Raw genomic sequence first — 12,544 nt, 5'->3', positions numbered from 1 at the left:
CACACACACACACACACACCTTTAAGTACTGTTAAAGCTTCAGGCATTCTAAATGAGTGTAACTATAGGAAAAAATAACTGGCTCTATGGATACAAAAAACAAAGAGATTTTAAACTTGTCCAACAATGTTATGAAAGCCCTGTAACCATCTGTACTGTTCAGATAACTTTACACACATAGGCCTACACTCTCACTCCCACACCCTCACTCCGACTCTCACACACACCCCACTCTTGCATATGCAGCCTACCATTGAAGCATCTCTTTGAGTAGCCTATTCCTTTTCAGTTCTTCCTGTGACATCCAAATTTGTGCATAGCCTAGACAGTGGTCAAGTTATCAGGTTGGTAGCTAGCTACCTAGCTAGGTAACATGACTAGATAGCTAAACAACGTTATCAAACCAAAACATTTTTGTCCTGCGAGTAGGTTAAAAAAGCCTGCGATAGGCGCACAAGTCCGCAGCAGAAAGAAAAAACATAGCTCCGGTAATATTGGGCATAACTTTTACATGATTTTGGCTAGAGCCACACGGTCTTCAGCTATGTAAAGGCGCAACCATTGATTGTAGATGTGTTCCGTGTGGAAACACATGCAACTTAAAAGGTTCCGTTTAGTGAAGAAATGGAGACGTGATTAACGGCGTACGCCAATTAACATGTCACATGTTAACGCGTTATTAACGCATGATCAACTTTGACAGCCCTAGTTCACACTAGGTTGGGACAAAAATCCTGAGTCCACTGAGTGACCCTTTCCAGATCAAAGTGAGGAGCAAAGATATGATGCTGTCCCCCGGGTCTGACCTACCTGTGAGTCTGCCAGGAGTCCTCAATGAGCAGGATCTGCAGCAGCAGGTCCAGGTAAGGCCTCAGCTCGTAGGTGTACGAGTACGCCACCTGGGGGATAACAAAACACACACTATCAATAAGATCTAGCACACATCTTATTAACGGAAATATGTCCAATATGAAGACATAAAGACCAGTTGGAGAAATTGATTGTAAGGAGGAGGAGACTTGGGGCTTCTGAGATGCAATAGTTTCCCACCTCCTTATTGTATGGGACACTTCTAAATGTGACTTTAGAGGCCATGCATTTCAATACTCACCTTTAAAACAAACTTAGGTGAAAAGAGTTCATCTTAAAAAGGAACAGGACAGATAGATCGTTTTTATTGCTAACAGAGGGACGGAATAAGTTAGAAAACAAAATTAAATTGAGGACTGGATGGAATATGGGGGAAAATGCACCATTTTTTATTTTTTTTTATCTTCAACATAGAAATGCTAACAAAAATAATTTTCAGAAACTTGTTACGAATGATGGAGTCATCCATGATTCAGCAAACAATATTTTGAAAGAAGAGGCACAGTACTTTAAACATATGTTTTCATTTCAGTGTCCTCCAACTCCACTAACTGAAGTTAATTGTAAGGATTTTTTCTATTAATAGTGTAAAATGAACAGCTATACAGAAAGACTCATGTGAAGGCCTAATTATAGATGAGGAACATCTAGATGCAATTAAAGCCTTCATGTCTGGAAAAACTCCAGGGCTGGATTGCATACCAGTTGAGATGAATTAAATATTTTTCGATGTACTCAAAAGGTCCGTTATTAACATGTTTTAACCACTATTACTGAAACAGGACCCAGATGGTAAATATGAAGATCCAGTCCACCTAAAAAAACTGGAGACCCCTTACACTTCAGTGTTGTGATGCCAAAATCTATGCAAAATGTATGGCGCATAGAATTAAAAAAGGTATTGTCGGATATTATTCATCCTAATCAGACAGGTTTTTTTTACATGGACGATACATTGGAGATAATATAAAATAAGTACTGGAACCAATAGAACACTAAGAAAAATCTGGGAAACCAGGCCTGGTATTCATAGCCGACTTTGAAAAGGCCTTTGACAAAGTACGACTGGAATTTATATATAAATGCCTGGACTATTTTAATTTTGGAGAATCTCTTATACAATGAGTTAACGTTATGTATAGTAACCCCAGGTGTAAAATAGTAAATAATGGTTACTTCTCAGAAAGTATTAAATTGTTGTCATTGTAAGCTATCGACAATTTTTCTAACCTCTCTGGATTAAAAACGAATTAGGATAAGTGCACCATATTACATTTTGTATCGCTGATTTTTTGGGGGCAGCTTCATTAAATAGTACCCGCAAAACACCAGTCTTAACGTCAACAGTGAAGAGGCGACTCCGGGATGCTGGCCCTCTAGGCAGAGTTGCAAAGAAAAAGCCATATCTCAGACTGGCCAATAAAAATAAAAGATTAAGATGGGCAAAAGAACACAGATACTGGACAGAGGAACTCTGCCTAGAAGGCCAGCATCCCGGAGTCGCCTCTTCACTGTTGACGTTAAGACTGGTGTTTTGCGGGTACTATTTAATGAAGCTGCCAGTTGAGGACTTGAGGTGTCTGTTTCTCAAACTAGACATTCTAATATACTTGTCCTCTTGCCCGGGGCCTCCCACTCCTCTTTCTATTCTGGTTAGGGCCAGTTTGCGCTGTTCTGTGAAGGGAGTAGTACACAGCGTTGTACGAGATCTTCAGTTTCTTGGCAATTTCTCGCATGGAATAGCCTTCATTTCTCAGAACAAGAATAGACTGACGAGTTTCAGAAGAAAGTCCTTTGTTTCTAGCCATTTTGAGCCTGTAAACAAACCCACAAATACTGATGCTCCAGATACTCAAGGCCAGTTTTATTTCTTCTTTAATCAGAACAGTTTTCAGCTGCGCTAACATAATTGCAAAAGGGTTTTCCTTACGCTTAATTAGCCTTTTAAAATGATAAACTTGGATCAGTTAACACAATGTGCCATTGGAACACAGTAGTGATGGTTGCTGATAAATGGGCCTCTGTACGCCTATGTAGATTTTCCATCATTTTTAATTTTTTTCCCCAATTTTCCAATTTCCAGCTACAATAGTAATTTACAACATTAACAATGTCTACACTGTATTTCTGATAAATGTGTTATTTTAAATGGACAAAAAATGTGCTTTTCTTTCAAAAACAAGGACATTTCTAAGTGACCCCAAACTTTTGAACGGTAGAGTATATATTTACAAAAAAAAGATATGGGGGATTGGAAATGATGCAGACAATTACAGTGATAGAAGCCACAATCTATCTGCAATATTAAAGCTGACCTACCCCCTAAATAAATATATATTTATATCTGTATAACCTGTCTAGTTTGTGTGGGTGTGTGTGTGTGGTCTTGCTCTTCTATCCTCATGGGGACCTGAAATCCCCTAAAGTCCCCACAAGGATAGGAAAACAAGGAAAAGTATCCCTTGTGGGGACTTCACACATCCCCACGAGGACAAAGGCTATTGTAAGCTAAGGGGTTAGGTTTAGGGTTAGGTGTTAAGTATAGGGAAAATAGGATTTAGAATGGAAATAAATTGTAGGCCCCCATGAGGACAGAAAAACAAGTGTGTCCATCTGTGTTTTCACCAGTTTTAACACTTACCTGCCAGAGCAGCTCTGATAGTACAGTGGAGGAGAACTGGGGGTTTTCCCAGCAGCTGAAGCGCAGCAGCTTGACCGTCTCATCTGAGTTGCTGCAGTCCTCAATGATCTTTTTCACGTAGCTGGTCCTTACGAACAGGATCTCTCCCACCAGCTGCTGCACAGGCATCACCGGGGTGGTCTGGTTGGCATCCCCGTACGGGTTAGGGAGAGGGGGGTTACCTGGATGTAGAGAGAAAGAGGGAGAGAGAGAAGGACAATGAATATGACCCAGGTGTTACTGGCTCGTCTTTGTCCGTTGACCATAGGTCACGACCCCTCACCCCTGAGTGAACTCACCATTGATGGAGGACTGCATGCGCGCGGCCACGTCACAGCAGCGCACCAGTTGGGAGACTACGGTGTACAGTTTGCCTAGTTCAGCATACTGGTACTTTATGGGAGGGCCAGGCCCCTCGTCTAGAGCCACCAGCATGAAGGTAGCTGGGACACTCAGCTTCAACAACTGGGTCTTCTCTGCCAGCCCTGGAGAAGGGTGGGAGGGAGGGTATAAGGAAGAGAAGGAGAGCGAGGCAAGAAGAGAAATGAATAGCCAGTGAGCCATACTCTTCCTCAAGGGGTTGAGAGAGCAGGTGTGTATGGCAGTACTGTGTGTGTGTCTTCCTTACCCAGGTTGGCATACATAACGAAGAGGTTGAAGTACTGCTGCAGGTGTCGGCCGTGCTCTGACACCTCTCTCCTGAGCAGGTTCAACACAGTCCTCAACAGGTGGTCACTGAGACTCAGGTTATCACATGCCTGACACAGAGAGAGAGAGAGAGAGAGAAAGAGAGTGAGAGGGGAAGTTAAAACATATTCCACAAGAACAGAGAAAAGTTGCTTTGTATGGGGTAATGCTCAGTATGCATGAAACGGGGGGTAACATTTGATAACAGAAGCCGAAAACAAGAGTTCTTATTGGACAATTCCAGGTAGAACCTGCTCTGTTTCAAAACGTTTCTCCCGTTTCATGCCTACTGAACACCATCCTGATAGTTTGTGTTTTAGGAATAGGAGAACCAGCCCATTCACCTGTGGTTGGGTGGAGGCTCCGACAGGAGAGGCAGTGGGGGAGGGGCAGGGTCCGTCTTGCAGGGAGAAGTGTGCAATGAAGACGATAAGTTTGGCGAACGCGCCCCGGACCTCGGCACTGGGGCACTCCAGCAGGTACTCAGAGAAGCGGTTGGCGTAGGCAAACAGGAAGTTGTGTGCAAACCAGTAGCGTACATTCTTACTGTGTCTCAGTAGGATGCAAAGCGCATCATACCTGGGGATGGAGAGAGAGAGATACACACATGTGATTAGAGAAAGGGGAGAGGAGAGAGGGATGTGTCAATGGATGGAGGAAACAGTGATAGTTTCCGAAGGGGAGAGAATGATGCATGGGAGAGTGGAGATAAATAGCGAGGAGGAGAAAGGGGAGACTGATGAGACAGGGATAGAAAGGAATAACAAAACATAGAATAATAAAACAAAGATCCTTCACTCAGGTCAACATCTGAACACAGGTCAAAGTTGAAAGGTGAGACAGACAGTACTCACCAGTCACTGGCAGGCCCCCTCACTACTTTCTTGGTGTGGAACCCAGTGCTGAAGAGGAACTTAGCAGCCAGCTGAACACTAATCATAGCCATCTCCTCCGCCTCAGGCAGTAGATGGTCTTGTCCTGATTCAACCAAACAACAAACATCGCTTCAGACTTCAGTCACAAATTAACATTAAAGTTCCTAATGGAACATTTCAATGAAAAAAGGAAAGAAAATTAATGTTTCTTCTCTAAATGCAAATTAGTGAAGGATTAAGTTGGTATTGAATAATATTCAGCAAGAGACTTCACAGAGCGGGAGCGAGATATTTCAATTTCAAAGTTAATGTGTGAGTCAGTCACTGGAGCCGAATCCGAGAATCTCATCACTGTTCAAATAGCGTATGACCTAATTTGCTGCTTACTTCTAAATGAGAGGCTGAAATTGGGGACATTGACGAGAACAGTTGTCCGTTTGCACACATGACACTAAAAAGAAACAAACACATCCTAACAAACCTCCCCCTCTTTCACCCACATACATACATACATACATACATACATACATACATACATACATACATACATACATACATACATACATACCATACATACCATACATACATACCATACATACCATACATACTTGATCTGAAGCATTTCATCCCAACCAAGTGCTTTTACACGGATGGCTAACCCTGCAGTAGTCAGTTCATTTCCCTGTGCCTGTCGTGCAACAGACAGACAGACAGCAGTACACTGTGGCCTGGCTGGCTGCATTAATAATGCAGAAGGCAGAGGAAACTGCTGCAGTTTACAGTCAGCCAATGTTACGTTCAGCTCTGCCATCCTACACTCTCCCTCTCCATACAACTCTCTAAGGGGGCGGTGAAATTGAAATCTCCAATACAGTGCTACCAGTGGTAAGATTAAAACGAGGGGGTCTTTTTCATCTTTTTAAATATTGAAAGGAATGAAAGTATCTCCTATTAAAGCAAAAGTCATGTCACTATTACAGTGATAAAAAGCCTTGTTATGGTACTAAGGTGAGAGGTTGGGCCATTCACAGTGCACAAATTAAAAAGGCAAATCACAGTAATATCAATCTCACTTCTTGGGTTGTACACATTAGCAGGGGAAATAACAGGGGAGAACAAAGAAGACAAACAAAACCTCAGAGTAGCAGCAACACCCACCCCGAGAAGAACTCTAAAACTCAAAAGGAGGTATTCTGAAGCTTGTGTGTGTGTGTGTGTGTGTGTGTGTGTGTGTGTGTGTGTGTGTGTGTGTGTGTGTGTGTGTGTGTGTGTGTTCCACTTACCTGGCGGAGGGTTTAAATAGACACTGTTACAGGTCAGAAGTTTCTTAACAAACTGGAAATACTCCAGGCTGTACTGCATACGATTGTGCATGAACTGCACGTTCTGCTTGCGCACACTGCACTCGATTACACCGGGCATCTTGACCTGGTGCGACGGCTTGTTGTTGGACGAGGACGAGATGGTCAGCTCCTGAATGTATTTGACCAGCTCACTGTCCTTGTCCAGTGAGTCCATCCGCTCGTAGAAGAGGATGTATGCGTTCCACCAGCGCTTCTGACGCCGGTACGACATCCTCTTCATCATGTGGTCAAACACCTCGCCCATGTACTCCCCTCCGAAGCACTGGTTCTTCATCTCCTCCTCGTCGTCCATCTTGCACTCCGTCACGTCGCCGTCGTCAAACTTGTACCAGCGGTTCCGCTCGCCGTCTGCCCCACCCACGTTCCTCTGTGTGATGTAGGAGTAGTAGTGTCCGCCGCTGGCCTGGCCTGAGTGGACCAGCACCCCAACCAGGCGGTACTTGGAGCTGCCTGGGGGCTCTGGTTCAGAGGGCTCGTTCTGCTGGATCACCTGAGGGCAGGACACAATAATTGATGTTAAAGTGAACCACTTAATTGGTTCGTTTAAAGGGACAGTTCACTCCAAAGTGAGGTATGAAGACATCTGACACCGATTTTTGGAGTGAATTGTCCCTTTAAATGTGATCCCATCTGAATTCATTGACATAAAATATTTCTAATTTCAACTATCTGAAATGTTAGAACGACAACTACAACATTATGAAATCATTAAAATATACATTTACTCCGTATTTCTACACACAATGTAATAATCTGTGTCATCTTCATGCCATCCCTAACCTGGTTCTCTGGGTTGACGTCGTCCCCCTCCAGCTTGGCCACCCCGGCTACTGTGTAGGGCTCCATGTCCAGCTCCCTGGGGAACTCAAAGTAGTCGTTGAACTTGATGGCACACTCCCTCTCCCAGTCGTAGTCAAACCTCTTCAGCTGGATGGCTAGCACTGGGGGAAGCTTCTTGATCAGCAGCCGCTTCACTGTGTCCACCTGGAGGGTGGGGGGTAGACGACCAACACGTTACTGCTACTAGCCTTCTGGTCAGGGGGCCTAAGCTAACCCTCCTCCCGGAGAACTACTGGGCAAGCAGGCTTTTGCTACAACCCTGGAAAGCCTATAGGAATGTAGCTAGTTAGGAAAAAGGGCTGTTGGTACATTTCAATTGTAAGATCTGATAAGAAAAACGTTATTCTTACCTTCTTGTTGCACTTCTCACAGTGGTATGCGTTAGCACCCTCCAGCAGGTCTCCTTTGACGTACTGCTCCATTGAGTCCAACAGGTTCTGGTGGTTCCTGATGTCTACATTCAGAGTGGTGAACGACTCCTCACACTCATACCTGTAGCACACACAATATCCACATTCATTTCAACCAACACTGTATAGTCTCATAAACCCGACTCTAGGCAACAGCAGTGACTAGGGTCTGGTTTCACTAGCTAGGTTTCCATCCAATTGGTGACGGATTTTCATGCAAATATTCACTTGGTGAAGGCCATAGGACTGAAAATGAAAGACTTCAACAATGTCTCTGTCACTAACAAATATAGTCATGGGGGGTAACTCCATAATGCAATTGAAAAAGGCAAGGCACACTGGGAAATTATTGGAGGCGTGGTTTGTGGGGGCGTTAAATGTATACCTTAATCATAACCTCTGATCTCCATCCTGCTCGCTACCACTTTATATTTTATTGAAGCAGATAAGGATGTGACGTAGGTAGTGACAAAGACATGTTATGCTGGAACATGTCAAGACAGAACATTTGAAAATGGTGAGAGGCAACCTGGATATCTAGGGAGACTAAACACTGAAGCAGCCTCATATAAAACCACTACAAACAAATCTCTCTCTCTGCAGAAATGCACATCTTCAAATCAATTACCCTGAGATGCGTGAACAATAAGCATTGGTCCATTTTGCCCCTAGACCAGATCTCAAGTCAGTTTCACATTCTCCCCCATAATGGTTGAGGTTATGAATTGCCAAGATATCACTGATCTTAGATCTGTTCCTATGGCGGTGTGTGAGTTACCTATGTGGGCACCCCTGGCAGATCTTCTGGTCAGCAAAGGATCCACCCAGCACCTTACTGAGCATGGCTGGGTGACCCAAGGCTTTCAGAGCCTCGTCCAGACTGTCCACTAGAGAGTTGAAGAACTCCAGGGCATCGTGCTGCTCTCGCAGGTTCACCGGCTCACCCCATAACCTATAGGAGGGGATGAGGTTAGAAGGGATGAAAGGTGAAGTAGCACTTCTGGGACTATAGCACTGGTTCCATTGTACGAGGCAATCTAAATCGAGTGTAGGTCAAGTATTTCAAAATATTTGAATATGAATATTCTACTTCATATTCACAATCTACACAGCACCACCCCAACATCAACATGTGTAAATGGCGTGTTTCTATTTTCTGTAGTAAAAAAGAGATGAAGGTAAGTGTTGTTAATGACATGCCTACTCATAATTGGTTAAAAATCACACGATGCACACCGATGTCATTCAATTATTATTTTTTTTACATTAACCCATCAACCACCCCCTCTTTGGAGGACACATAGTTTGACAACTTTTTTGCTACATATACATACATTCTACATACAGTATCACAATTTACATATATATTTTACATACATTGTACTTTTATATACAGCAATCACATAACAATAACACATGACTGAACATGAGCTCTTCAATCGCATCCCTCAGCCCATCCCACCTATCACCGTAGACCACAACCATTTGGTTTCCATGTGTCATATTTTTCAATTGTGTTGTGATGTTTTACATAAATGTTTAACCTTTCTAATGGTATACCACAGATTTTCATTAAAGATGAAAACCTTTCCTACAAGTATTATATTATTGACTGACTATAGCTTTACAAATCGCCCAACTCTGCTATTTGTAAGGTACATTTTAAGTGAATTTTGTGATTTTTTTTTAAACACTCCTGAAACTGTAACCAAACTACATAGGGGCCATACCAGAACAAATGATCTTGTGATTCTCTCTTCGCAGCAAAATCTACAGAGCTTAGATTGCTGTATGCCCCACACAGTGCATTCGGAAAGTATTCAGACCCCTTGACTTTTTCCACATTTTGTTAGGTACAGCCTTATTTAAAATTGATTAAATTAAGTGTTTCCTCACCAATCTACACACAATACCCCATAATGGCAAAGCAAAAACAGGCTTTTAGACATTATTGCACATTTATTAGAAACAAAAACAGAAGTACCTTATTTACATAAGTATTCAGACCCTTTGCTGTGAGACTCAAAAATTGAGCTCAGCTGCATCCTGTTTCCACTGATCATCCTTGAAATGTTTCTACAACTTGAATGGCGTTCAACCTGTGGTAAAGTCAATTGATCGAACATGATTTGGAAAGGCACACACCTGTCTATATAAGGTCCCACCGTTGACAGTACATGTCAGAGCAAAAACCAAGACATGAGGTCGAAGGAATTGTTCATAGAGCTCAGAGACAGGATTTTGTTGAGGCACAGATCTGGGGAAGGGTACCAAAAAATGTCTGCAGCATTGAAGGTCCGCAAGTACACAGTGGCCTCCATCATTCTTAAATGGAAGAAGTTTGGAACCACCAAGACTCTTCCTAGAGCTGGCCGCCAGGCCAAACTGCGCAATCGGGGGAGAAGGGCCTTGGTCACAAAGGTGACCAAGAACCCGATGGTCACTCTGACAGAGCTCCAGAGTTCCTCTGTGGTGATGGGAGAACCTTCCAGAAGGACAACCATCTCTGCAGCACTCCACCAATCAGGCCTTTTTTGGTAGAGTAGCCTGACGGGAAGCCAAACCTCAGTAAAAGGCACGACAGCCCGCTTGGAGTTTGCCAAAAGGCAAAACAAGATTCTCTGGTCTGATGAAACCAAAATGTCTTGGGCCTGAATGCCAAGTGTAACGTCTGGACGAAACCTGGCACCATCCCTATGGTGAGGCATGGTGGTGGCAGCATCATGCTGTGGGGATGTTTTTCAGTGGCAGGGACTGGGAGACTAGTCAGGATCGAGGGAAAGACAAACGGAACAAAGTACAGAGAGATCCTTGATGAAAACCTGCTCCAGAGCGCTCAGGACCTCAGACTGGGGCGACGGTTCACCTTCCAACAGGACAACGACCCTAAACACACAGCCAAGACAACGCAGGAGTGGCTTCTGGACAAGTCTCTGAATATCCTTGAGTGGCCCAGCCAGAGCCCGGACATGAACCCGATCGAACATCTCTGGAGACCTGAAAATAGCTGTGCAGTGACACTCCCCATCCAACCTAACAGAGATTGAGAAGATCTGCAGAGAAGAATGGGAGAAATTCCCCAAATACAGGTGTGCCAAGCTATAGTAAAGGGTCTGAAAACTTATGTAAAAGTGAAATCCCTAAAAACCTGTTTTGCTTAATCATTATGGGGTATTGTGTGTAGATTTATGATGGAAAAAACGACTTAATCAATTTTAGAATAAGGCTGTAATGTAACAAAATGTTGAAAAAGTCAAGTGGTCTGAATACTTTCCCGAATGCACTGTATAGTGTACGTTTGTTTATATTTAACCATTTTGATTGAAAACAAATCACAGTAAGGTACTTAATTGTTACACAGATTATTTGATATTGAGATAAACACAGCTACATTGGGCCTTTAAAATACTGGTATGTATGACCCATCTGGTTTTCCAGTTAATCATTCTCTTCCCTCCACTGACCTGAACTGTTTCCAGAAGCCTCTCGGTATGTAGTACTGCAGTCTGGAGGAGGCCAGGTGGCCAAAGATGACCTGCAGGTGGCGCAGCACCCCGATGTTGTACTCCTTCCTGTCCTCCGACTTACTGAGCGATGGCTTGTCGTCAAACTGGTGGTGGTAGTTGAACACCTCATCTCGTGGGTCCACATTACTCTGTAGGGGCCGATGGACACACAGGGTTAAGCTGGGTCCTGGTCATTAGGACACACAATGGAACACGTTTTAAACCACATACTCTGTTACCCCAACACCCCACATCTTCAGTGCCATAAAAGTGTCTCAGCTAAGGAGCTAATATCAACTGCAGCTATCAATGGAACTACAGCTCAGCCTTCAACACCATAGTACCCTCCAAGCTCATCATTAAGCTCTGGGCCCTGGGTCTGAACCCCGCCCTGTGCAACTGGGTCCTGGACTTCCTGATGGGCCGTCCCCAGGTGGTGAAGGTAGGAAACAACACCTCCACTTCATTGATCCTCAACACTGGGGCCCCACAAGGGTGCGTGCTCAGCCCCCTCCTCTACTCCCTGTTCACCCATGACTGCGTGGCCACGCACACCTCAAACTCAATCATCAAGTTTGCAGACAACACAACAGTAGTAGGCCTGATTACCAACAACAATGAGACAGCCTACAGGGAGGAGGTGAGGGCCCTGGCGGAGTGGTGCCAGGAAAATAATCTCTCCCTTAACGTCAACAAAACAAAAGGAGCTGATCGTGGACTTCAGGAAACAGCAGTGGGAGCACCCCCCTATCCACATCGACGGGACAGCAGTGGAGAAGGTGGAAAGTTTTAAGTTTTAAGTTCCTCGGCGTACACATCACTGACAATCTGAAATGGTCCACCCACACTGACAGTGTGGTGAAGAAGGCGCAACAGCGCCTCCTCTTGTCACTTTAATAATGTTTACATACTGTATTCTAGTCTATGCCACTACGACATTGCTCGTACTAATATATATACACAGTTGAAGTCAGAAGTTTACATACACCTTAGCCAAATACATTTAACTTCTTGAGCCTATGGGGGGTGCTATTTCGACTTTGTATAAATTGGTTCCCAAATTAAACTGCCTCGTACTCAATTCTTGCTCGTACAATATGCATATTATTATTACTATTGGATAGAAAACACTCTCTAGTTTCTAAAACCGTTTGAATTATGTCTCTGAGTGAAACAGGACTCATTCTGCAGCACATTTCCTGTCAGGGAGTGAGATTTCTGAAATCGAGGTCCCTGTTCTGGGGTCAGTTTATAAGTCCCTATGTACGCTGTGGGGCTACAAACACTGCATACGCCTTCCTCTAGATGTCAG

At 43.8% G+C, this 12,544-nt stretch overlaps 1 protein-coding gene across 6 annotated transcripts in view; it reads right to left on the bottom strand.

Annotated features, from left to right (window-relative positions):
* The window catches only part of LOC120064328 (probable ubiquitin carboxyl-terminal hydrolase FAF-X), an 88,744-nt gene that overhangs the window by 10,418 nt on the left and 65,782 nt on the right, over window positions 1-12,544 (bottom strand). For all 6 annotated transcript variants that reach the window (XM_039014828.1, XM_039014827.1, XM_039014829.1 and 3 more), the window contains 11 exons: window positions 11,191-11,381; window positions 8,505-8,678; window positions 7,667-7,808; window positions 7,257-7,460; window positions 6,396-6,966; window positions 5,092-5,215; window positions 4,582-4,816; window positions 4,179-4,308; window positions 3,850-4,035; window positions 3,512-3,732; window positions 811-899 (listed from right to left, as the gene is read on the bottom strand). In XM_039014828.1, the coding sequence (XP_038870756.1) occupies window positions 811-899; window positions 3,512-3,732; window positions 3,850-4,035; window positions 4,179-4,308; window positions 4,582-4,816; window positions 5,092-5,215; window positions 6,396-6,966; window positions 7,257-7,460; window positions 7,667-7,808; window positions 8,505-8,678; window positions 11,191-11,381 (2,267 nt within the window). The remainder of the gene's footprint in view (window positions 1-810; window positions 900-3,511; window positions 3,733-3,849; window positions 4,036-4,178; window positions 4,309-4,581; window positions 4,817-5,091; window positions 5,216-6,395; window positions 6,967-7,256; window positions 7,461-7,666; window positions 7,809-8,504; window positions 8,679-11,190; window positions 11,382-12,544) is intronic.

This window comes from Salvelinus namaycush, chromosome 19 (assembly GCF_016432855.1).
Source record: "Salvelinus namaycush isolate Seneca chromosome 19, SaNama_1.0, whole genome shotgun sequence".
In the NCBI taxonomy this organism is placed as follows: Eukaryota; Metazoa; Chordata; class Actinopteri; order Salmoniformes; family Salmonidae; genus Salvelinus; species Salvelinus namaycush.
The sequence above is the reverse complement of the archived record's forward strand: the minus strand, read 5'-3'. Positions and strand labels throughout refer to the sequence as shown.